The sequence below is a fragment of the Cavia porcellus genome, unplaced genomic scaffold, assembly GCF_034190915.1.
Source record: "Cavia porcellus strain 051 isolate PalLab524CR breed Dunkin Hartley unplaced genomic scaffold, mCavPor4.1 scaffold_19, whole genome shotgun sequence".
NCBI lineage: Eukaryota > Metazoa > Chordata > Mammalia > Rodentia > Caviidae > Cavia > Cavia porcellus.
This window is the reverse complement of record NW_026947502.1, coordinates 14,226,716-14,251,759: the sequence shown is the minus strand read 5'-3', so window position 1 is coordinate 14,251,759 and position 25,044 is coordinate 14,226,716. Positions and strand designations below refer to the sequence as shown.

Sequence of the window (25,044 nt, the reverse complement as noted above, 5' to 3'; positions counted from 1 at the left end):
GGCTCCCGAGCCGCGATTGGCCGAGGCCTGGCGGAAGGATGACGTTATGCAAAAGAGGGGCGGGGCCACGTGGCGCGGGCCCCGCCTCCTCCCTTTGGGGTTAGTGTGCCCGTGTTTAGCTCTGGGGAGAGTCAAACTGGATTCCATAGGGAAAGCCTGCAAATCACTTCTATTTTAGCAAGGAGAAAACAGAATCTCCATCCAGCAGGGTCCACCCCTCTCTCTCTCCCTCTCCTCTCTCTTTCTCTCTTTCCCTCCCCCCCTTTCCTCTTTCCCTCTCTCCCCTCTCCCCCACCCTCTCTGGTGTATCCGTCTACCGCAGCCAGCGTCCTCCTCATCTACGCGCACTGAAAGGAAAGAAACATCTTTGGTTGGGAGAGAAGGAGGGAAAAAAAAAAAAGAAAAAAACTTGCCTGGTTGTGGAAAATGACACTTGAAGTAGCAAAGCCGGCAGCGCGAGTTGAGTCTATTGTTTCTTAAATTGCCATCAAGGTTTTTTTTTTTTTTTTTTGGTTTTGTTTTGTTTTTGTTTTGTTTTGTTTTTTTCATTCTTCCTGCTTCTTCAAGTAAAGGGTACCTCTACAAAAGGAAACTTCAGCCCCTCCTGTCCTGCACCGGCCTGTGATCACTACGAGAAAAAAAAAAAAAAAAAAAAAGCAAAAAAAAAAAAAAAAAAAAAAAAAAAAAGCACCCAAACCAAAATCAACCAACCAAACAACCCCCAACAGCCAAGCATACATCTCTAATTTTTTTTATTTTAGTCTTTCGTTGGATTTTTTCCTTTCTTCTTTTTTCTCTCTCTTTTTAAAATTTTTTCGGGGTTATGGCTCATTTTTGAGCGAAGGTTTACATTTTTTAAAAAAAATTTTCTTCCAGCCCGCCTTGATCTTCTAGAGCGAGTTCATCGACTTAAAAAAAAAAGAAAGAAAAGAAAAGAGAAAAAACTCTCGGCGTTTTTCTTCTTGTCTTTTTTTTTTTTTTTTTAAATTTTCAAGGGGGAGGAGATTTTCTACAAGAAAAGGTTGTTTTCATGTTTGGGATTCAGGAAAGCATCCAACGGAGTGGAAGCAGCATGAAGGAGGAGCCGCTGGGCAGCGGCATGAACGCGGTGCGGACGTGGATGCAGGGCGCCGGGGTGCTGGACGCCAACACGGCGGCGCAGAGGTGGGTACCGCGCGGGGCCGGGGCCGGGGCCGGGGTCGGGGCCGGGGCTGGGGCCGGGGCCGGTGCTGCGGGCCGCGCCGGTGCCTCCGCGCCGCTGGCCGCCGGGCTCAGCGCTCCCCGGTGCGCGGCTCGCCGCCCGCGGCTGCAGCTGCCTGCGAGGAGCTCGCTCGCCTCGGCCGCGCTCTCCCGGCTGCGGCTGCGGCTGTTTTCATTTTGTTTTACCCCAGAAGAGGCGTCTGAGAAGCGCGATGTTGGAGATCGTGTTTTTATGAGATCACTCTTTCTTTCCTTGCAGGCTTCCCCCCCTTTCTTTTTCCTTCTTCTTTTTCTTTCTTTCGTCCTTTTTCTTTCTTCATTCTCTTTTGCTTTTTAAAAATTTTATTCTGTTCTCTCTTCTTCTCATCTTCCTTCCTCTCGTCCTTCCATTTTTCCTCCCTTTCTCTAATTTCCTGTCCTCCTTTCCCTCCTTCCCTTCTTTCCTCCCTTCCTCCTCTCCTCCCTCTCCTCCTCCGCGCTCCCCTCTCCTCTCCTTCTCTTCCCTCCCTGACCCTCCTGTCTTCTCTCCCCATTTCTCCCTGGAGTCTTCTCTTATTTCTCCTATCTGCTTCTCCCTCCCTCTCTCAGGCTTCGGTTTTCTCTAGGTCCATCCGTAGAAATAGCGGCTCTCAACTTTAATTCTGACGTCTCTCAGAAGTGTCCCTCGCCCCCTGTCACCGTGGCCTCTGCAGCCCCGCAGCCCCTGGAAGCTCCCCAGCTGCGAGCCCGGGTGGCCTGGACCCCCTCACTGCCTTGGTGGTGGTGGTGGGGGGCCACTTGAACTTTTCTGGGCACACCCAGTACCCTTTCTTGGAGCTCCTGGTCCCAAGTCAGAAAAGGCCCCCTTTCATCCTCGGTCACCCGTGGGTCAGGGAGTGGGCAACCTGGTGGCCCCGGGCCCTGTCGGACGCAGAGAGTGCCGAACGGGAAGAAGGCAAATGACTAATTACATCATCTCCAGCTTCCCGGGCTGGGGACAAGTGTTCCCCGCGCTGTTCCCATCTCCGCTCAGCCAAAGGTTGGGGGTGGCCGGTAGTGAGAGTGAACGGGGTGACTGGGCTGGAAGCGAAAGTGAGTGTGCGCGGCGCGCGTGTCTGTGTCGTCTGTGGCTCCGCGCGCCCGTGTGGGGCCGGTCCGCTGTCAGTGGCCAGCGGCGCCCTGGGCGCCGGTGCCCGCAGTGCCCGGCGGGCGCGCTCCGACAGCTGCCCTGGCACCTAGGGGTTCTGGGATGAGTATGAGGCGAAACTTTGCCAGCTGGGGTCTTTTTAAAACATCCCAGTCCTTTAACCCACAGCGACCAGCCGCGCCCCCCACCACGACAGCTCTAGGTCGCACCCCGGTCCCCTCCACGAGCTTGTTTTTGAGTGGAAATTTAGCTAGCGAGGCTAAGCGACCACCGTTTCCCGGGCGCGGGCGTCCTCCCGGAGGGTGGCTGCAGCCTAGCGCACGCTCACCCTTCCCACCTGCCCCGTACCCCGGACGGAGATGCGGAGGAGAAGCGCACCCTTCCCGCGCCGCCTCCCCCTAAGTTGTAAGCCTGGAGCTTTTTCCCCCTTCTGATCTACTGGTTCACCTCGCCCATCTCCACTCATTCCTCCGCGTGCAGCACGCTTCAGGTCGGAGTAAAAGCTTAGGAGAGCGTCGTGTGGCGCACAAAACCCAAACAAAACTTTCACACCTCTTTGGCACCTTCTGAGGACGCGCTCTGTCCTCGGCCGGGCGACTGGCACCGGCAGGGGTGTAGGTGTCTTGTCGTAGGCTGCACCCGGAGCACCTGAGGGGGCGTGAAGGGCGCCCACTGGATGTTTTGGGGGCAGAGGAGGTGGGTGTTTGAGGGGTCACTCTTATGTTGTGGGTGACAAGGGAGGCGCGGGTGGCCTCAACTGAGCCATCTAACTCTGCGTCTTTGGCCACAGCGGGGTGGGTCTGGCCCGGGCTCACTTTGAGAAGCAGCCGCCGTCCAATCTGCGGAAATCCAACTTCTTCCACTTCGTCCTGGCCCTCTACGACAGACAGGGCCAGCCCGTGGAGATCGAGAGGACAGCCTTTGTGGGGTTCGTGGAGAAGGAAAAAGTAAGTGGCGCAGTGCCGCCTACCCCGGTCCCCGGCTGGGGAGGAGGCCCAAGCACGGGGCAGGCACGCTCCGCTGTGAGTGCAAAGCATTGCTAACACGCTCCCGTGAGGGTTCCCCCCAAGCCACTTCCCGTCCCAGACGAATGTGGGCTTCCGGTCCTGCTACCCAAAAATTCGAATGGAGCCGCCAGAGCTGGAGCCAGGTGACCCCTGCCCCACAATCCAGAGCTACGGTGCCTGGACTGAACCCATCCTGAACTCCCAGACCACTCAGCGCCTGCCTCTGATGGCACAGGCCCGAGTCCCCAGGCCCTGGGTCGAGGATCACCCTGTGTGCCCTGCCGAGTTTTCTGGAAAGGGAGCCTGTTTGGGATGGGGGCAGAGGAGGGATCACAGTTGGCCCTAAAGTCTGTTGCTACCGGCTGGCCGGCTCCCCCACTAGGGGTCCCGGCTTGGGAAAAGTTGCCCCAAATTGTTCCACTTGCTCACAAGAGCTCTCTCCTGCTTCCTCTGTGTCTCTGTGTCCTGCTGCAAACTAGGAAGCCAACAGCGAAAAGACCAATAACGGGATTCACTACCGGCTCCAGCTCCTTTACAGCAATGGTGAGGCTCCGTGGGGTCTGCGCCGGCGCGCTGGGGCACGGGCAGGGCAAGGGCTCAGGACGCTGCTGGCAGAGCAGAGCTCCCTCAGGGAAGCGCAGTCCCAGGCCATCCTCTGGGTGAACCGGCCTAAGTTTCCTCCTCGGAAGTTTCACCTTCGGAGGGCCCTGGCCGGCCGGGCAGTTCTGTAGTCCAGTGTGTACTTGAGGCCTCAGCTGTTGCTGGGCCACTTTCATTCATTCTCTCCTCCCAGAGGCCTGTCCTTTGCACTGAGCCCAAATATCAGGCCCAGGGCCCCCTTAGGCTCAGGGAGCTGGGAGCAGTGGTGGCCAGACAGGGAACCCAGAGGGACTGCTGTGTGCCCAGGAAGAGTGGCCAGTGGGGGTCCTGGCCCACTCCAGCTGCAGAACCGGCTTCTGGCTTGCTAGAGGCCAGGGCTCCTCTCTGGGTGGTGGAGGAGGGAGGCTTGCTGTGCCTTTCCAGGGCTGTAAGAGTTCCAGGCCTCCTTGGACCTCTTCTTTGTGCGTCTTCCTGGTGGTTGTTGGTTTTGTTTAGTGCTCCTCTGGAAGTTGGGTCCCTCTCACTTACCTCTCCTCCTGTCCTCATTTTCCCTCTAGGGATAAGGACAGAGCAAGATTTCTACGTGCGCCTCATTGACTCCATGACAAAACAAGTAAGTTTCTTAATTCTGCACCGCCGTGGGGATGACACTAGGGTCACGAGAGACGAGGACAGAGGGGAAGGTGGTTGCTGCGCGGCAGGAGGGCTGGAGCTCAGACTCTGGAAGCCCGAGGACTTCGGACCTGGCTCCCAGGGTCACACTCGCGCGCCTCCGCGTGGGCAGGATGGCTCCAGGGTGCTGTAGCTGCCGAGGAAGCTCAGGCCTTGTGAACCAAGCCCATCGAGTGCTGAGAAGGCATTGGGGGCTGACTTCCTCTGACAGGGCCCGCGAGCGCGCCAGGGGGTGCCAGAGGAGCCCAGGAACCCCTGGGTGACAAGAGCTAAACTTCTGATCCGGGAGCCAGCCCTGAAGGCCCTGGAATGGGGAGATGGCTGGAGAGTACAGATGACCATGCAACAGAATTTTAAGAAAGGGGGTGATGATGGAGGGTAGTGTTGGAATAGGGAGCAACAATTGTTAAAAGGATATTTTGAAAAAAAAAAAAAAATCCTCTCTGCGTTTGGCTCCAACTTTGGCAGGAAGCCAGGCAGCATGAGTGAGCTTGTGGTCTTAAAGGTACATGGACGCGTTTCCTTCAACTCCTGAACAGGCCGGTGTCAGGCAGTATACATTAAGGCTGAGTTATGGTTTAAAAGATACAATTATGAGCCGAGTCAGGAGAGAGGCCTGACATTTTAATGAGGCACAGGAGCTTTTTTTTCTTTATTTCCTCTTTCTTCTTAATTTTTAAAAAATGTTTAGTTTCAGAATGAAGTAGCTGGTTAGGTAGTTGGAGAACTTAGTGTCAGAAATAAGACAGCTTTATTGGGTGGGAGAAGGAGGTTGAACAAAAGAGTCTTCACTCTGGGGAAGATAGCCATTATATCTAACCAGCAGTTGAGTAAGGAGATTCAAATTTGTTTATTTGATTACTATTTTGAAATGTTCCCAGTTTGTAGTAAGGGAGGGGATCTTCCTTCCTAAGGGAAAGTTTGAAATGAAGGTGTGCATGCATTTTTAAAGATCGTTTTTCAATAGGCCATGGCTTAAATATGTTGTACAAAATGCATATTAAGAAGTTGTGGGGAGTTTTAAAATCTCAGCAAGAATCAGCTCAGTAACAGCTAAGTTTGATTATTATGCTCCTATTTCATTGGGACCCAAGTTGCAGATAGAGGGTATGGATTTGTTTATAAAATTAATAAATACCTTTGACATCGATTTCATGAAATTATATCTTTTCATGAAGATTTTGTTTATTTTGTAGTTGATAGCTTAAATTCCCATTTATACTTTTAGGTTTGGCCTTATTTTCTTTAATAATTGGGGTTGTATTATTAGGTAGGATAATTCTCTTTCATTTGGACTCTGTTTTTTATTTAAATTTTTTTCTTGCCAAACAGAAACACAAACCCCTTGTTTCGTAACTGTTTTTTCTTTTAAAATATTAAAAAAAATGGCAAAATTTTTAAGTGAAGTTTTGTTTTCAAAATTGCCTTTGAAATCTTGGATATCTTTTCCTGCCATTCTCATGGGAGGGAGAAGGAAGGAGGAGATACGTATTTATTGGGATCTATTTTTTAAAAGATAAAAAGAATATACTGACAAGTATATAAGGCTTGTGAACACTGACTACTTGAATGTGAAATTATAGGCAGTCCAGTGAATTGAACAGTTTTTAAAAGCACAAAATTAGGGCCTATTTGAAGTGATTCTATCTGCTTTAAACCTCTTTAAAACTTTGTTTTGGATTTCGCTAAACGAAGTGTGCCATCAAGAATTGATTTTCCCATTATGAAATTAATTGACTTTATTCACACACATGAAAATGGAGGGGAGAATAATCTTTTGATTTTTGTAAAGCAATGCACCAGATACATTTTACTAACAAGGTTATAGAACTTAAAAAGTCTGCAAAAAGTGGACAGATAGGGAAGAAGAAAATATGGTCTGTTTTTTTAATAGTAAGTGTGAGAAAGTCGGTGTTATATATGCAATTATATTTTCTGGTGAGGAGTGACCTGAAAAAGGGTTAGTAATTATTTAAATGAGTGTAAAAATATCCGGAAAAGGGAAATTTCAAGATATACCTGTGTGCTCTCATAATGATTGTTTAAATAACCACCTTCTCTGTAGCTTTCACTTTGAAAGCTATCCCTGCTCATTAGCCAGTTACTTTTCTTTGGTTGGTGCTGTAGAAGCTTTGGAAGTAGGTTAGCTTCTTGTGTACATAGTTAATAACCTGGTCTCCCAAAAGCAGATAGATCAGCCTGAAAAAGTCTAACTTTTCCTAGCTGTGACATAATAATTTATATTCAGCCTTAATGAGTAAAACAGTGATGCCTCATTTACTTTGAAATTATTTTATGATAACTAAATACCTGATCTGATTTAAAATTTTTCAAAATTTTGCTTTTGCTTAAGTATACAGAGGTCTCTTACATCAGATATAAAATTCGATAAAAGCTAACTGATAAGTGGTTGTATTTTTCATCTGTGAAATTCTTCTAGATTTTGATATTTAGAGTGCAGAACAGAATGCTTTTGGCTATGTGGTATGTTCTAATAATACTGTAATTGTAGAGGGAATACCTTGCTACTGTCCAAGTGTCTGCCTTTAGTTACATTATAATAGTGTCTTTAAATCAGAGACATGACTTTGTGCTGCTTGTGATGCCATATCCCTGACATGACACTTAAAGGTAGAACACATAATAAAGGGTATAGTAAGGGGTGCTGGTGCTAAAATTTAGAAGGAATCAAGGGCAAACAACATGTAAAACTAGCTGCATATTTTTCATTTTCATAGATTATTCCTGCTCTTGAGTGGAGTTAGCAACATTGAGATCAAACAGAAATGTACTCAATCAACCAAGATGTATTGGTATGACACAGTATTTCACACCTTTTCAAAGTGTCTCATTATGCTCTTTTGGGTAAAGACTCTTAGTTTTGGGCTTTTCCAGGGATGGAGAAGTTTCACTGGATGTGAATTTGTAAAGATCTGAGGTTCCTTGTCCCTAAGCCTCCTTTATAAAATACATAGGGCATAGTATTTTTTTTTTTTTTAAACTGTCTAACAACTAGAAAACAAGTCTTGCTTTTGGGAAGGGTTGCTCAAAACCAAGCTTAGCTGAACTAAAAATAGATTGTTTTCCTGTCATTGCTGTTTTTGGTATTCTATTAGTGAGCATGCAAAAACCCCTGTAGGATCCAGAAGTTGATGGCCGCTGCATCCAGAAACAGTATCTCCCCCAGAAGCTCACATGTGCCCAGTCAGGGGGGGTCTGAGGTTTAACGTGCCTCAGTTCAGATTTTCTCCTACTACTTGAAATATGATTACCGCCTGTGATTGCTTCAGTGAGGTATTTATCTTTATATAGTTAGAAAACAAAACACAACTTTAGCTCATCTTCTCTCTTTTCCTTCCATCGTGTTTGAAGAGTGACATTTTCTACAGTGATACTCAAGATACCAAATTCCATAAAGTTATCAAAAACACTGCATTGCCAGACCCTAAATAATAGTGTTTTTGGAGAGGAGAAAACAATAGTCATGTAATCCTTATATATGTGTATTTAAAGTTAGGACATATAGCAACGGATGCTGAAAAAGACCCTGACACTGTGGACACTGCAACGTACAATAAGGGGAAAGCCCTCAGATTTCTCCTCTCAGCCAGACTTCTTTATATATTTGTTTTTGATGTTCCCAGTACTTTAGGTTATTGATACAAGTGCATTTTTCTTTATTGATTGTTTCATTATATGCTGCCACAGCTATGTAGATTTGATTAACAACCCTTTCAGTTCATAGTTCTTCAGTGGTAAATAAACACATTTTTAACATATCAATAAGTTCCAAGGAACTCAGTGGGCCAGTAGCAGGTCCTGCCATACATTTGGGGAAACGAACAAAAAATATGGAGCAAGTTTGCTACCAGGGGCCATATTTCAGCAGCTTTCTGTCTCCTTTGATAACATGTCAAAAATGCAGGTGATTTAAATTTCTCTGCACATAGAGGAATGAAGAAGTTTGGAATTTTTATGCATGATCAGGACCTGTGTTTGGGAAAATGTAAACTCATCACAGTGGAAAATGTGTTGTTTGGAGTCTGGGGGTGAAAACAAAGCTGATGGTTTTGGAGAGATTGCCGGAGCCAGATGGCCTAAGTACTTCCCCAGTCTGGCGGTCCAACTGCTCCCTCCTGGATAATATACAGCCATTTGTTCGGGGATATTTACGCTAGAGCTGTTTCCATGTGAATGTTTGAACAGCATTAAAAACGAACATATTAGTAGGGATGCATTTATCGAACTTGTATGGCTGAACAGGCAGTCTGTTATCTCTGTCTTTACTTATATTGCCGAGAGGGATGAAGGAGTGTTTGAACATTGGTGAATTGTTTACATAGTTGTTGAGCAAGAAAGATTTGATCTTAGTGAATAATTAAAATATATAAGCACTTGGAATCAAACTAATGGAAATAATGCTAGCACCCATCTCAAAGCTCTGTTATCAGAAAGAAATGAATTCAGACATGTTAAAGGATTTTGAAGTGACCAGCGCATACTAAATGCTTAATAAATTAGCTGCTTTTATTATTTTTTAATTATTATTGCTCTAATGAGTTGACCAAGTCAAGTGTATCTACTAATACAGATGTAAAAGTAGTTATTGTATGAGTAAAAATCATTTATTACTGCTAAGAAAAGAATATGATATGAGATTATTAGATGATGTTTTTTAGAGGCATTTGCATGATATAAGGGGTTTTGGTTTTTGAGACATACAAGATGCGTTCTGAAGCTCACTGCTTGGTACACGTTCACGTTTATTCAGGGCTGTGATGTAACTCAACAGCATACTGAATATGATATCATTCCTCTGCGACTTTCCTAATTCACTTCTGAAAACAGGCCTGCCTAGCAGCTGAGCTGAAATTACATCTTTGCAATTTGCTCACCAGTAGACAAGCTGCTAATTGAAGCAAAAAAAAAAAAAAAAAAAAAAAAACTTTTTAAAAAAAATTCCACTATTAATGTTGGATTGTTGTTTGACACAATTGCTTATGAAATGTCAGATTTGTATTATTTTCTTTGGCATAGTTTAACTTTTAACTAAGTCTCCTTCACCTACTGGAGATTTCTAGGCTCACATGAGCTAGCACCCTGTTGAAGGAACAGGCTGTGGAACTTGATGTCTGAATCTACTGATTATTAGTGCAGTGTGTTGATATTGGAAGTCTTCATGTTATTTTTTGATTAGTTCAGTTCTTGGTAATTTGGTACCAAAGGCTTGTTGACAGTTCAAATTCAGAGGACATTTCTCTTCTGATGAAAAGAGGTATTTTGTACATTCATGAACTTGTTCTCTAAGGTGACAAGTTAGATTTGATCTTTCATTTTGAACATGGAAAGAGGAGTAGGATTTTTCAAGGTTATTTTGATATAAGTGTAAAATTAGAAGTTTTTATTAGTTATAATCGCTCTTTTTCTTCATTTCTTCTCTTATTTTTTAAACTAATGGTGGTAAGTCTTTTATTTTTTGGTTCCAAACCCAAAAAGATTCCTAATAGAAATATTTTGTGTCTAAAAACTTTTTGTGGAATCAATGTCAAAAGTATTCTCTTTGGTCCCTTTATGTTGGCATGGGACACAAAGGGTTAAAGCTATTAGATGGCTAAACACAGAAAATCCCTGCTCAGTTCTGTGTACTTCCTTTGGTATCCTGTTGAAGTGTGATCTTAGTGTATGCTCACTGTAGAGATTTTGTTTTACAGTGTGGTCTTTACCCATAATAAATTTCACTTAACTTTTAAGAGCTAGCAATATTTTAGAAAAACATGGATGAGCCTACACTTCAAAGACACCATCTAAAACATGGCACTGGGGCACCTTATATTGAGTGACTGATTGATCGATTTATGTTTAAAGATGTTACAGACTGATTTATTAAGGAACCTTTGAAATTGATGGCATTTTTTCCTCTAACAGTAAAATATCTAATACTATTGTTGCATCAGGGTGTGAACATTTTAACAACTCACGCTTTTATTTTCTTCTTTAGTTAATTACTTAAAAAAATTTCCTGAAAAAACTCAACATGAAAGTGAAGAGAATGTTAAAAAATAATCAAAATACCTGTATTTTCTGTCTGCTTCTTAACGGATAACATTCAGAAAAGAGGGCCAGTACATCAGAAAAATAAATCTGTGCAAAACATGTTCAGTTTTGATGACTATTTTTTGAAATCAGTAACATCTAGGTTTTTAGAGTTGAGAAGAAGTTCTTGCTGTTTACTTTTTTACATTTCTCCCTGTACAACCAGGCATTCCTACAGCCTGCAGGATTTCTTTGCTATTGGCAGAATTAATGTAAACACTGTTTTCAACATGAAATGGTATATATATTTTTTTGTTTCTTAGAGTACAAAGCTCAACTTGAGTCACCATCAACTGATTTAGTATTAATAATATATCTCACGCCATTTCTGCGCCCTTCTGCCCATCTCTGTAGCAGACCCTCATCTTCGCCCCTGATAAACACATTGATTTATTTAAGCTACTGTTGTCTCTGTCACTCTCACAGCAGATTACCTTCCTCCCAGTGAGCAGATGCATGATTTACTATGGAGGATGACAATGAGCCTCCTTCATGGTGTCCCATTGTCTGGCCCTAAACCAGCTGTCTATTAAAATGGTTTCACTTAAAATAGTCAATGCTGTCTTATATGCTCCTGGGATCTCCCAGCTGACCCAACCTCAACCAGCTTTCCTAGAACCCCACAGAAGCACTATTTGAATTAGGAAGAAAAGCAGAAACTTCCCCCTAAGTTAATGTTAGAGGATCCGTGTGCTTTTGGGTTACGGTCTGGTGTGGCTGAACTGTGACCCGATCTTGACATGCGTGCTAAATGTAGACGGTAGAGATTTGATCGGGGCTGTCGGTTGGGGTGCAAGCTGGTAGGAGACCTTGGAAGAATTTTTGCTTTTAAATCTGTCTTACTGTCGCTACCTTGCATCAGAGATGTTCGTCCATGTAAGTTTATCCTATTTTCCTATATTGGATCTCATCAGAATGTTGATTTCTGGGCCCATGCGTTCTCGGTGTGTGTGTTAAAACGCCTTTTTCCAGTAACAAAAATTACTTGGGCAGGGTTGGAGGTGCCTTTGGCTTTGAATTCCATGTGAAAGCTAACCCTCAAAGCTCCAGTTCACTGTAGTTATGGGATTTTAGTGCTGGTCCATGATGGAGTTTGGCTTGCTTTTCTCTCAGAAGTCACGGAGCAATACTTCTTTCTCTGCCTTTATGCAGCTGAGAGAATTTTCCTGTCCAGGCGCAAGGATAGGGAGAGCAGAAACTTCATGCTTTCAGCCCTCCCTAGAGTTCCTAATTATTTCTGAGCAGATCCAAACTCATGGTTTCATTTTTCTACGCTTGATTTGGAGAAAGATTCTCTGTTTTGACTGCTGCCAGAAGCGAAGTGGCAGTTCGGTATTTGGTAAAGGGGTGTCTCACAGAGGCTCTGGGCCTTAAACGAATGATGCTCAGTTATAAACGAAAAAACATGGGCTTCTGGGAGTCCGTATCATCCACTGCTTGGAGGAGTCTTGAGCGGATTTGCACCGCAGCAGGTCTTTAATTGGATAAGATCGTGGAACCAGTAGCTCCAGTAAAAATAACATCCATGCTATCTAGAAACAATCAAAGTGAGAAGATCTGATCTAACTCATACTCCCCAAACTACTTCTTTTTTTTTCAACAGTTGGGAAAAACTTACCAATATCTGTGAATTTATTTACCAAGTTACTTGTTTTAGTTTGGAAAGACAAATGCTAAAGTTGAAACAGAGGTTATCTAGAGCATTAAAAAAACACACAAACAATTTTGCAGTAATAGTATATAGCAGAAATGCGTCATTAAAAATTTTTTTAGCACCATGTGTTAGATCCAATCAGTAATTTACTTTTAAAAAATTTTCCAGCAGCGATTGCAGGAACTATAACAGACAGATATAATTTTTGGTTTTCAGAACATTTTTAATTAATGCCTTTTCTTAAGTAAAGCAACCTTTTGGGTATTTGAAAAGGTCTTTTAAGACTAGTAGAAAACTGGGTTTGGTGGTACACACCTGTAATCCCAGCCCTCAGGAGACTGAGGCAGGAGGATTTCTGCAAGTTTGATACCAGCCTTGGCTACATAGCGAGACCCCATCTCCAACCAAACCAAATCAAACCAAACCAAGCCAAGCCAAAGCAACAAAAGCAACATTAAAAAAAGAAAGAAAGAAAGAAAGAAAGAAAACCCAAATACAAGTAGGCAAGAAAGAATCATCTGTCCATGTTAATACTAGTGGATGAAAATTTGAGGCGTAGTAGAATATTAACATAAGGCAAATTATCTCTCCAGAAGATAGCTATGAATTGCATAATCAAGAGTAAAACTGTATAGTGGGAAACTTGGCTGGTAATCTCTGTGGACAGTGGGCATCACCTTATACCAAATGGTCGAAGTGTATGTGGTGATTAGCAGTGAAACTAATCACTGGTAAGAACTGAAACATAGCTCCCCTACCCCCAACCTCTGGTAGTGTTCCCGAAGACAAAATTTTACTCTGTGACAGGGAAAACTCTAATTGAGAGATGTTCCCTTAAAAGAACTAACTTGTATTCTTCAAAGACGTTGCAAAATAAAAAAGATTCGAGGGTGTCCCATTTTAAAGGAGAAATAACAAGTCAATACAGTGATTAGTTTTGGATTGTTTTTTGCTGCAAAGGATATTATTGGGTAATTGATAAATATCAATAAGGTCTAGAGATTAGGTTATTGTGTTATATCAATGTTAATTTTCTGATTTAGAGCATTGTCTGCGGTTATGTAAGAGGATTGTCTGTTTGAAGGAAATACACTGAAATATTCAGGACATGCCTGCAGTTTACTAATAGGTGATTTAGGGGGAAGAAAAGAAAAGAATAAAACAAATTTATTAGAGCACAAACACCTTTGAGGAGTCTGAATAGGAACATGGTGGACTTTGTTGTATATTCTTGCAACTCTTCCATAAGCTTACATGTATGTCAAAGTAAATATTTTTTAAACAATACAGGCTTATGGCAGGCGGGCCTTAAAAACTACAACAGTAATGTTTTCTCCTCAGGGAGTTACTTTCCTTAATGCTTACTTTATGGCCAAGTTTAGCCCTGTGATCAGATGACATGCCCAGAGCCAGCTCCAAGGATCCAGATATTCTGGGCCTTCAGCAGTATCCATTGTGCAGCCACCAGAAGTCCCAGGTTCAAAAGCAAAGTCCATTAGAACCAACTACCAGTCACTGTAGCCTCTTTAAATACTACCTAAGAACAGTCTGTGATTAATTAAAGTAGTTTTGTCACCAAGAAATTGAAAGTTATATGATTGAGTGAAAGTAATTTTATTAACAGTTTGAAGCTGTGTTGTATTAGTGTTATGCAGTGATTCAGTGTTAAATCAGCTAAATGTATCCCATTGCAGAGAAGACTTTGCTAATAGCTACGTATGTTTTGTTGGCTCAGCTATTAACATGTAGGTCTGCAGGAAGAGGAGCTTTCAGGAGGGCTTCTTGGTGTTCGTAAGCTAAATGTTTGTATATTCAATGTAAAAAGTGGGTTCAAACACTCCAGCCTACAAGGTACAAAGGCTGCTGAGATGGTTTGGGATTCCAGATTTGGAGAGCCAGTTGTAATTCTCCTTAGTGTAAGGAAATGATTCTATGTTTCAAAGTTCTCCCACAGCCTGTGCTGGTGAGCACTGCTGTTGGGTGGGCGTGAGCCCCCTGAGAGCACTTTTGCAGCCTGTTGGTGGGAAGAGGGATTTTCCCTGGTTGATGAATCACTTAGAAAAATGACACAGTGAGTGAATGGACTCATTTGCTTCACCCACACTTGTTTTCTGCTGCTTGCCATGAAAATGCTAAATGTTGGGGTTGGAACTAGCAAAGTGAGGAGGGAAAAGCATATCATTTAAATATTAAGTTTTGCATGCCGCTCTGTATTTTAGATAGTAGTATCTCCATCTATTCAGCCTTCTGGCTTTTTCCTCCTTATTGATTAGGCTTATTTTTATTCTGTATTGAGAGGAGAATGATGGTTGTCTTGACAACAGAAACCCATCATGCTGATCCAGAGATGTGCATTCTAATAAGGCGGTTGGTGGGGCCGAGAGGCTCATGTCCTCTTCCATTCAGTTTGGGTTGACACTGAACTGTGTATTTTGAAACAGTCCTCTTGGTGAGACAAGTGGCTCCCAAAGCTCATTGGCCCTCAGCAGTGATGGATGGGTCAAGAGCCCAATAGTTATGCTTTATGTTCTGTTACTTAGCTGAAACCATGCCTTTGCTTTCAGGCCATAGTGTATGAAGGCCAAGACAAGAACCCCGAAATGTGCCGAGTCTTGCTCACGCATGAGATCATGTGCAGGTAAGAAATACGTTGGTCTTTCTCTTTCATTAGCAAAGAGAAGATGGATTTATACTTCACATTTAGATGAACTTGGGTCTATTTTTGGTTATACATTTATCTTGCTTCCAGAAGATAATCTGAAAGAATTGTTAAACACGAGTACTTGATAGTAAAGAGTCAGGTATCACAGTAGTTCTCCTTTATTTCTGAGTCTTTGTGCGGATATCACCCTGTTAATGGTCTCTTTCCCTTTCCTTTACAACTAAATAAAGTGCAGTACAACCATTGTATTGTTAATAAATGGATTCCTCTGCTTTTCCAGTAAAATGAGTAAGAGTTCTACTGAAGTCAGCAGAGCTTCTGTTTGGGAAAAGACTAAAATTATAGTTCCCCCATTTTTAATTTTCCTGCCTAAAAATATGACCATTCACACCTAGGTGTCATTTCTCTGCACATCAAATATGATATTTTTCTTTTCTTTCTCCTCTTACTCTTTGCATTTGATTTCTTAGTTACCCTATACATAACTGGCAGTGTAGCTAATATTTCTTAGAGAGAGTGAGTTTTGTGTTTTTGCAAGGGTGGCGGAGATGAGTTCCTGAAAAGTATATAAATTCATATTAGAGATGAGTGTTTTTATTTTTGCCTGTAATCACACTGAAACTACATTAGAAAACAGGCAAGGGGGCCACACCCACCTCCCTGGCTTCAGCTAGGCCTCCACGTGTAAGGGACTGGGTCCGGGAACAGCCTTTTAACTTGTCTTCTTATTCTTCATAAAATAACACCAGCACTTTGCTCCTAGTATATTCTGAGTAATTGGATAAAGCATGAAGATGCCACTGTGCATCAGGGAAAGGCTACTAATTGCTTTGTTAGCCGTGCAGCTTTTCCTGGCACAAAGCGTGCTCGGTGACTGACTACGACTGACCAATCCGCTTGGGACTTCAGCTGCCGCCTCGGCATGGGTGGCCTTTATTTGCTGCCCGTGGCCTTATGGGGAAAGGGATCTTAAAACTCTACAGGTGGAAATAAAGTCCAAAGGGCTTAATGTGCTTCCTGAGTAAAATCCCGAATATGAACTTCTATGTCTATAAAAATTTCATATTTCCCTTTAAAAAATACTTCCAATATATTATTTTAAAATATGCAGGAGTGTCACAAGTGTTCACTTCAGTGATTTGTAAAACTTGTTAATTATCCCAAAAAACAGGTTGTTTGTCTCTGACTCTGAAGCTGAAACCAGAATTATGGTCATGGGATTCTTATATTACTAGGCAAAAATTAGGGTTATACTTTATACAATTGTTTAATAAAACTGAGTTGTACCTTTCAGAGTTAAATGAGAAAAATTCATTTGAAAAGCACTGAAACATGGTTTCCTTTGTCTTACTATTTTTTTCAAACAGCTCTCTATTATTTTAGCTTCCTATAATTAGACTGAATTTCCCATGTTCCACTACATGTGATTCCAGCAAAGTAAGAAGCGGACAGAAGGATGGATCGTAACCAATAAGCCAAATAATATCTCTATATCATAGATATTCTATTCTTGAAGTACTTAACGATATATTATGCCTTTCACACACAGGCCTACCCTCTATTAACGCGGCTTATATTTTTCTTGTTTTTAAAATTCATTGGTCCAAAGTGCTTTATTATGCTGGTTGGTGTGCTTTACTGCTGATGTTATCTCTATTTTTCAGAAACATAAAAATAGCAAAAATAAAAATTTCAAGCCACCAAAGGCAAATGATGCTGTTTGTACTGTGTGGCTTAGAGGGAAAACCCATATTCAAAATGTCATCCCACTAATGTTACAGATCACCCATCTTTCTGGCTGCCTATAGATGTGTATGGGTACTTGTTTGTTTACTGGGTCGGCAGTGACCCCATTACACAAACCTGCCATCTATTGTGCGGCTAACAGTCTTTTAAATTGCAAATCTGATGCTCTTTAGGGGGCTTTAGGGAAAAAAATTCTCACTTTCCACACCATCCTATTTCTCTTGATTTCTTGCCTGTTGTAAGTGGAAGTTGGGATGTGCTGAATTTGCACCAGGGGTGCAAATGCAGACTCAATTATAAGCATAAAATTAGAGTCTGTTCACCATTAATCAGCCTGGCTAATTGCTATGCACCACCATTAGCCATATGGTGTGAAAGACAGCTTGCTCTCCCCAAGATGAAATTTCTTCATTGCAGACATGAAATAGTGAGGGCTCTAGATTTTAAAATAGCCTGTTTTAGATATTTAATTTCTAAACAACTTTCTGCAGTGCTTTCTATCAAAGCTAACAGCACAATAAAACTTTGCGTTGATGTCACAAAAGCTGTATATTTATAGTACGTTGGGTATGGTAAAGGAGACAGAATGTAGACAGATGAAAAAGGGCTTAGTATGATTCTGTTTTGTTGCAGGCAAAGGAAAAAGAAAAAGGAAATTTAAAAAATCACGAGAGTCATGTCTTGGGTGTTGCAACTGTTAAAATCCCATTTTATTCTATAGAGGGAGTGACCCCACTGCATGGGCTGGCCGAGGAACTGCCCATTGAACTATAATTATTACCATCACAGACAAACCCTCCTTTGACTTGCTAACATGGAGCTCTTCCATAGGATTCTGGGACTGTCCCTCCCTTTTGGAGAATCGCAGTCTATCCTACCCATCATTGTTATGTTTAACCTACTCCTGGTTGTGAAGTTCTTAAAATAATATGGTCCCGTGAGTGATTGTTTTTAGAGTCTATAAGGGATACTATAAGGGACTTGACTATAAGGGGATCCTAAAAACCCGTGTTTAAAGGTCAATGGAAAATAGGAACTCTTCTGGGTAGGTGAACTTAGCTCCCAGTTCCTAAGTGAATGCAGTGAGTTTTCTCCCTTGTGCTCTCTAGATGGTTATTTCAGGGGACAGGTACTCTGTTTGAGAAAGTACTTTTTTCCATTATCGGTGTCTGGTTTCTTGCAGGGCTATGAGTTCTCAAAGCTAACCTAGTCCCTTGGTATGCTTTTCCTAGATTATTCTGATTTTCTTTTCTTTTCTTTTCTTTCTTTTTTTTTTTTTTTTTGTCTTTTTCATTTTTATTGGTACCGGGGATCGAACTCAGGACCGCCTGCTTGCAAGGCAGGTGCTTACGCCGCTGAGCTAAATCCCCAGCCCCTTTATTCTGATTTTCTAAGCTTTCAGATACCCATGGCTTCTTCAGAGAAGCACCACTGGCCCTTGGTCTAAGGCATGCTTTTTTCATGCAATCCTGTATACACTGTGCTTTTCCTTATAGTTCTCAATACTCCTGCAGTGATATGCTCATAATTCTTTTTTTTAAGCTAAGCTGCTTGAAGTCAAGAAAGTCACTTGATTTTTCCTTTGTGCTTTGGTTGACTTATGTATGAAATTGGGTTTTAATATTACTTATCTAATAGGGCAGTAGTTAAGCCTCAATGTTACAGTTCCCATATATGCTTATCACAATGCTCGACACAGTATTGAATGTTTGTTGTTAGAAGCAATAGCAGCAATATCTGCACTAATTATTTGGTACTCAGAATAAGTGATAATATTTGTTGCTCAGAATAAGTGATAATAAAGGAATAGTCAGAGGAAGGAGCTACTAAAACACAAGTGTACTTTGTTCCTTAAGAACATCTTTATTCATCCTTTAGCACTTACTATGTGCAAAAACTTGTGGAAAGACTCTGAAGCCCTTGAGTCACATAGCAGGAGAGCTTTTGGTTTAGGCTGGGAGCTGAGGGTTGAAGCAGACCTCCTGACTTGGCTTTAGAAGGGGCAGACAGTGATGTAAGATTGAGGCAAAGGGCCCACACAGAGGCAGGACACAGACTTGTAGGCGGGTCTTTGCAGCAGCAAAGGGAGGGGGATGAGATAGGAGAAGGACCCCAAAGGGTGCATGAAGAAGTGTTTCCTGCTGGTCCTGGCAAGATTTTTCTGTGGAGCAGGTGCAGTGAGCTGGGCCAAGGCACAGAGCTGGGGAGAGACTCAGGGTCAAAGATAACTAACCTTAAAGGTGTCTTCCCAAAGATGAGAGCTGAAGCTCTGGGTGTAGACACAGTTGACAGGCAAGGAAGAATTGGAAGAGAACACACTCTTTGCCTCAGTTTATGAAGCTGTGAGTCAGCTCATTAGACATGCACACCTAGAAGTTTGCTGTTCTCTGAATGTGCAGAGTTGTCTGAGAGACACATGGCCCGGTTGGGGAAAGGAAAGGACCACTATTTTGAGTCTACAGTATATGTACCACCCCAGGTGTGGAAGACCCACTGCTGGGATGAGCCACATGGCTGTCCAGTCCCTTGGGCTGTGGACTGAGAAGGGTTGTAAACAGTGGTGGCTTTTGGTGTTCTGTTTTGATGACCAAGCAAATCAGGAAAGCTCTCAGCACTATAATAAATGCCCACGTTAAGGAACATATACAAGCCCGTCCACCCTCACAGGTGGCCGAAGCTGAGCACCTTGGTTCTGGGATAATAAGGACATAACCACTGCTGCGTAAGAAAGTCATAGTAACTTTCTTATAAAGGCGTTAGCAACTGTTTCCTGTTTTGGATTGTTTCGGTATGAGCCTCAGTCTAGTCTGCATACATCTGAGAATGTGTTCTTTCAGTTTGTCCCTCCCAGTCAACACATGTCTTGTGTGTAGCAGGAACAAGTGCCATCTTTTTTTGGTCTTAGTTAGTAGAGGAAGAACTCACTGCGCAGGAAAGGTGCCACGGGGATGGAGGACCTGTCCTTGCTTAGCTTGGTGCTAGGAAGCTACAGGTGTGTGTGCTGCTGAATCGATAGGAAAGAGGTCAGCGCGTTCCTAAGAAGGATTTCCCTTATTGTGGTTGATTTTTAATGTTTTTAAATGGGAAAATAATATTTTATCACAAAGCAGAACACTGAAGAAACGTGAAAGTAAAATGTTATGTCCTGCGATCTTCCCAATGCCTGTTCCACTCCCTGTAGTTTAACACTTTGAAGTGCCTATTAATTTAAAACATAATTCCTGAGGACCTACTGTGTGCTGGCTCTGCAGATCTACCCTCTGACAGGCTCTGTTCCAGTTGCTGGGGATGCAGAGAAGAACCAAATGGTCCAATACTCTGTCTCTCCCTGGGGGGCTTATATTAGCGTGAGAGAGATCATAAAAGAAGACCATCATGAAATGCAACGTGGTGACTTCTATGAAGAAAAATATGGCAGGATGAGGAGTTAGAGAATGCTGTGGAAGCCAGGGCAGGTCTTTCTAAAGCGATGGCGTCATTTAGACTTCAGTGAAATGGGGAATGAACCAGGTTTGTGAAAAATTCTGCCTTCCCTTCCTCCCCTCTCTTTTGCTTGTTATTTTTCTTCCAGGATGCGTTGTATAGTATGCATACTCTTCTGCAACACATTTTTCTCAATTCACAATATAATGTGTATTTCTCTCCTTAAAAGTGCATCACTTCCCCATTTTCATTTTTTAAAATATTGTGCAGAATGCAATATATTCCCTGAATATGGATACATATGCACACAGGATGCTTATATGTGTACATGTACACATATATGTCTTAAGAGATATCCATCTATCTAAGAGCTATATATTTCTATGTAATATATATATATATATATATATATATATATATATATATATACACATACTGTGATGAGATCATACTTCAGGTCTTATTTCATGGCTGCTTGGGTATGGAACAGAATCCTAATTAGCCTATTTTAGGAATAATGATTATATAATACAGTGATGACTTTAGACACAGAACATTTGTTGAGTCTTTTATTTTTATTTATTTACTTACTTGTTTGTTTGTTGTTTTGAGGCTCTGGGGATTGAACCTGGAGCACTGAGCTGCATCCCGAGTAGCTGAGATTATAGATGGGCACCACCACATCCAGCCTGAGCTCATTCTCCTATGTGCATAAAGTTTTAAAACTAAATGTTAAGTGACACCTAGCTCCACATCCTTTTTTCTAATCTTTTCTTCATTTTCTCTGTTTTATTTCTATTCTATCCTTCCCTCTACAGTTCTGTTCTCTGCATCTGCCTAGTTCTCTGGGTCCCTCGGGGCAGAGCATAGAAGCATGGCTAAATTCATGTTGCTGTCCTCAGGCAAATTTTTATTTTAAAAAGATGAGGACCATTTTGAAGTCAAAGAACACATCTCCGGTCTGCATGGCACTTGTTTGGGGGAGGTGGTTTGATGTGTGGGAGGGGGTGGGGTGTATCTTTCTTTCATCAGCAATGTCTGCCATGGGGGGCAGCTTGGCCTTCTTTATCTGTCACTCTTTTATTCTTCTGGATTATCATTTCTTTAGTGTATCATATCCATTCATCAACTCATTCAGCCATTCAATCGTTCAATATTTGAACTTTTCTGTTCTATCTCAGGCATTATCCTATGCATTTGGTGAGTAAAACTGACAGTTTCTTCCTTTATGAGCTGCTTGAGTTGGGGGAATAAGACATAACAAAAAATATAGAAATACATATGTAACAATATAATTTGCATTGTGTTAGGTGCCTCTAAAGAAAACACCCCAGGAGGACCCTAATTTAGATATGAACAGGGTGTCAGGGAAAACCTCTCTGAGGAAGCAGATACAGACTGTGCATGGGATGGGAGAGGTTAGTAGACTAGAGAAGGCCAGCAGGGATGGCCAGCAGGGAGCATGGTTGGGCCTGGACCCAAGGCTTGATTGGGCATAGTGCATCTCAGAGCTTGGCGGGCTGGAGGGAAGGGAAAGGATATGGAAAGGTGGTGTGGCATCATCTCATATTACAAGTTTATTCTAAGTGCAACGGGAATCCATACAAAGGTCTGTGACAGTGAAGTGACACAGTCCCGTGGACATTTGAAAAGATACTTTTGGAGAGGTCAGAGTGGAGGCAACGAGACCAGATGGGAGACCACTGCAGGATCCAACAGAACAATGAAAGTGACTCTGATAAAGCCAATGGCAGTGAGGAAGGAAAGGTCAGTTAGGTTTAGAGGTAGATTCTTGTCCATCAACATCATCAAAGCAAGTTAAGAGAGTCCCTTCTGGGCACTACATCCAGGCAGGACCAGGTGAAGTTGTAGCACCAGGAGCTTGCATTGCTCACTAAGTGCCTTTGTAAAATAAAACAAAGCAGAGATAGGCCTTCCATCCATCAGGTCTCCCCCTGGGTAATGGAGACTTGGGATCTATTGATGGGCTGCTATTGGATACCTGCTTCATCTGCAGAGCACTGGGAAGCTTTACTCAGAGGTGGAGGCGATGGTTGCGGAGGCACAAGGAATGGTAATGACGCTGCTCTTCATTGAGCTCTCAGTAGGCTCACGGAGCCCAGGTTTTGTACCCTTACGGTGTGGAATATTTGAGTGCTTAGATGTAGGTTTCACAATTTTCCCAGTTTACAAATAAGATAACAAAGCTTATGAGGTGGAGTACATTGCTCAAGGTTAGACTGGTAGCTTTGGCTGTGTAGAACACTGGTCCCAGAGCCAGTGTTTTTAACCCCTGTACTATTTTGACAAGCATGTGAGATATAGGTGTTTACTTTTTAAACTATCTTTTTTTTTTTTTTTTTTTGCATGCATTTCAACAACTTGTACTCCCTTCTCTCTCGTTTCTTTATTGTTTCTCAGATACCTATATATTTGGGGCTTTCTATCCACAATGTTCTGGCATAGCAGACCTCAGGCCCAGAGGAAATAATTTCCCATGAATTAGAAAGGGCATGACTATCAGGTAGATGGGGTGGTGTTTTATCTGGGGTGCTAACAATGGAGGTACAATTTTAAACATTGCTTTTTGAAGAATTAGCACCAATTCTGGAAACTGATTCTCCTCATAGAGATATAGTTATGGTAAGGAAGGAGACTTCCCAATTTTGGTGAAAGGCAAAGAATATATTTCTCTAGGCAAGAATATATTTATGGGTCCTGAAAATGCAGTTCAATATTGGTTCTCTCCAACAGCTCTCTAAATTTAGGCTGTATGAATCACCAAATCTCAGGCATGTATGTGTGTGTGTATGTGTATGTGTGTACATATGTGTGTGTAGAGGATGGAGAAAGGTCCTCTTTTTACTGGTGGTGCATGGTAAAGTTTAACCCTTGGATAACCTCCTCTCTTTCTTGGCTTATTTAATATATGCTTTCACAGTGAACCCCTGGGTGTATGCCAGCCAAGGGACACATTTGTTACTCATAAACAACTCTCAGATGGATAGTTTTCTGTTTGTTATAGGTACTTTTCAAAAATACAAATATTTTTTGCCTTTACAAGAACCTCAGTTTAAAATCCTAAGGTCACAACTGGGTGCTTACTTTGTGCATGCTGTGCTTTTTGTGACTTAATACAGAAGATGATGGCTGTGTTAGCCATTGGATCCATTATTTATAATGCTTCCAGAAAACTCGAGTAGTTCCCAGTGCTGGTCTTAAAAGCCAGAGGACTGTGTATGTGAGCCTTCACTTTCTTTTATGTTATCCCTTCCTTGTCTTAATTATTGTGAAATCTTTATTCACACGAAGACATTTCAAAAGCAAACATTTACCACTGTCGGGTTTTGGGGAGGTCTGTGGATGAAGGAAATGCCACCCATAAAAGAGAAAAGAAAAAGGAATCCATTTAATACAAAATAACTGGAGGGGGAGAAATCACTCAAACCTCATGATTGATGCGTTCCACAAAATCAGTGTGATCTTGTGGGAAGAGTGTTTGAGCCACCCACAACCCTGAGTGTTCTTATTGGGTAGAGGCAATAATCATGCACTTCGCATCGAACTCTGCCAACACCACAGGCAGCGATGGAGAGACCCCATCGTAGGGCTGTCATTTCGGGCTCTGAGAGAAGCCTTCCTCCTCCCTCCCACTCTGAGCAGGGAGAGGTTAAGCCTGGCCATTAACCCATAGGTGACCCAAATAGCATTTTCTGTCCCAGGGATCCGTTGATTGCCAGGTATGGCTTTGTGGTAATTCTAGCATTTGCAGCCCAGCAATTTAGACCTTCTGTCTGCTTAAATGATGATTTTACATTGTAATGGTTGTACTAAATCGTTTCGCTTTTGCTCCATAGCCGCTGTTGTGACAAGAAAAGCTGTGGCAACCGAAATGAGACTCCTTCAGATCCAGTGATAATTGACAGGTAGGGACCACTCTTCTTTCACTGGATTCTTATTCTTCATTATAATGAAACACCTGCCTTGTGGCCGAAATTTGCCTGTTGTTGGTCATGACTTAGGCGGTGCTGATGGCTTGCGATTCCTGTGGACGCCAAATGGAATGTTCTTTGGAGGTCTTTTTCTTGGATTACTCCAGTTCTGTATCTGATTCATGCTCCTAAAAGAATATTTTTTTCATTTCTGACTTTCTGTGGCTCAATCTTCATGCTGTGCCAGGAAGCTTCAGAAATAAAATAATAATAGTTTGTGATTTATGAAATGTGGTTGGGTGCTTATAAATATTTAACTTTTATTTGAAAAATGTTTGAATCATTATCACTTTTAGCTACAGTAGTTCTGTTGGATATAATCCATCTACATTTTAAGGTTTTATTTATGCATAAAAGCAGTTTAAAGAGATCTGTGAACCAAGATTTTCTACTGTTATTTCTCGGGTTTGATTGCAGCTCATACTGTATTGTAACTTGATTAATTTATCCCGCTTGTCTTAATTATTGTGTTTTTAAACAGATCCATATTACTAATCTGACATGACCAAGTAAATCACTATAGAACAATAAATCTGTTTTAGTTGTTCAGAGCAATTTTGAGTCAGTGTGTGTGCACATTATGCAAAATCACATTCCAAATATTCATTTTACATTTTAATTATTGAAATTCATTGTATAGAAACATGTATGATAAACCATTTGTTACATAGCATTACTCATTGAGAGTTAAATGGCCTGGAAGCTTTATAGATGTTGTCAATCGTCAGCTAGGCAAAGAGCTAGCATTCTCTACGAGCTGTAGAAAGCATCTTGCAAACAAGACTGACTGATCCTCTCTTGAGGCAATCAACAGCCAAACAACAGTCTCTTTTGGGGTTTTGGTAATATTGGTTTTTAACAAGAACAAC

The 25,044-nt window shown here is 42.2% G+C and overlaps 1 protein-coding gene across 5 annotated transcripts in view; it reads left to right on the top strand.

The window, feature by feature from the left end:
* The window catches only part of Ebf1 (EBF transcription factor 1), a 427,788-nt gene that overhangs the window by 49,460 nt on the left and 353,284 nt on the right, over nt 1–25,044 (top strand). For 3 of the 5 annotated variants that reach the window (XM_003473317.4, XM_063230717.1, XM_013156217.3), the window contains exons 1-6: nt 124–1,164; nt 3,117–3,273; nt 3,813–3,876; nt 4,491–4,546; nt 14,917–14,990; nt 24,041–24,109. In XM_003473317.4, coding sequence (XP_003473365.1) covers nt 1,031–1,164; nt 3,117–3,273; nt 3,813–3,876; nt 4,491–4,546; nt 14,917–14,990; nt 24,041–24,109 — 554 coding nt within the window. In that variant the 5' untranslated portion in view covers nt 124–1,030. Of the gene's footprint in view, nt 1–123; nt 1,165–3,116; nt 3,274–3,812; nt 3,877–4,490; nt 4,547–14,916; nt 14,991–24,040; nt 24,110–25,044 lie in introns of those variants that run through there. The other 2 variants (XM_063230720.1, XM_003473318.4) reach the window with 2 other exon arrangements.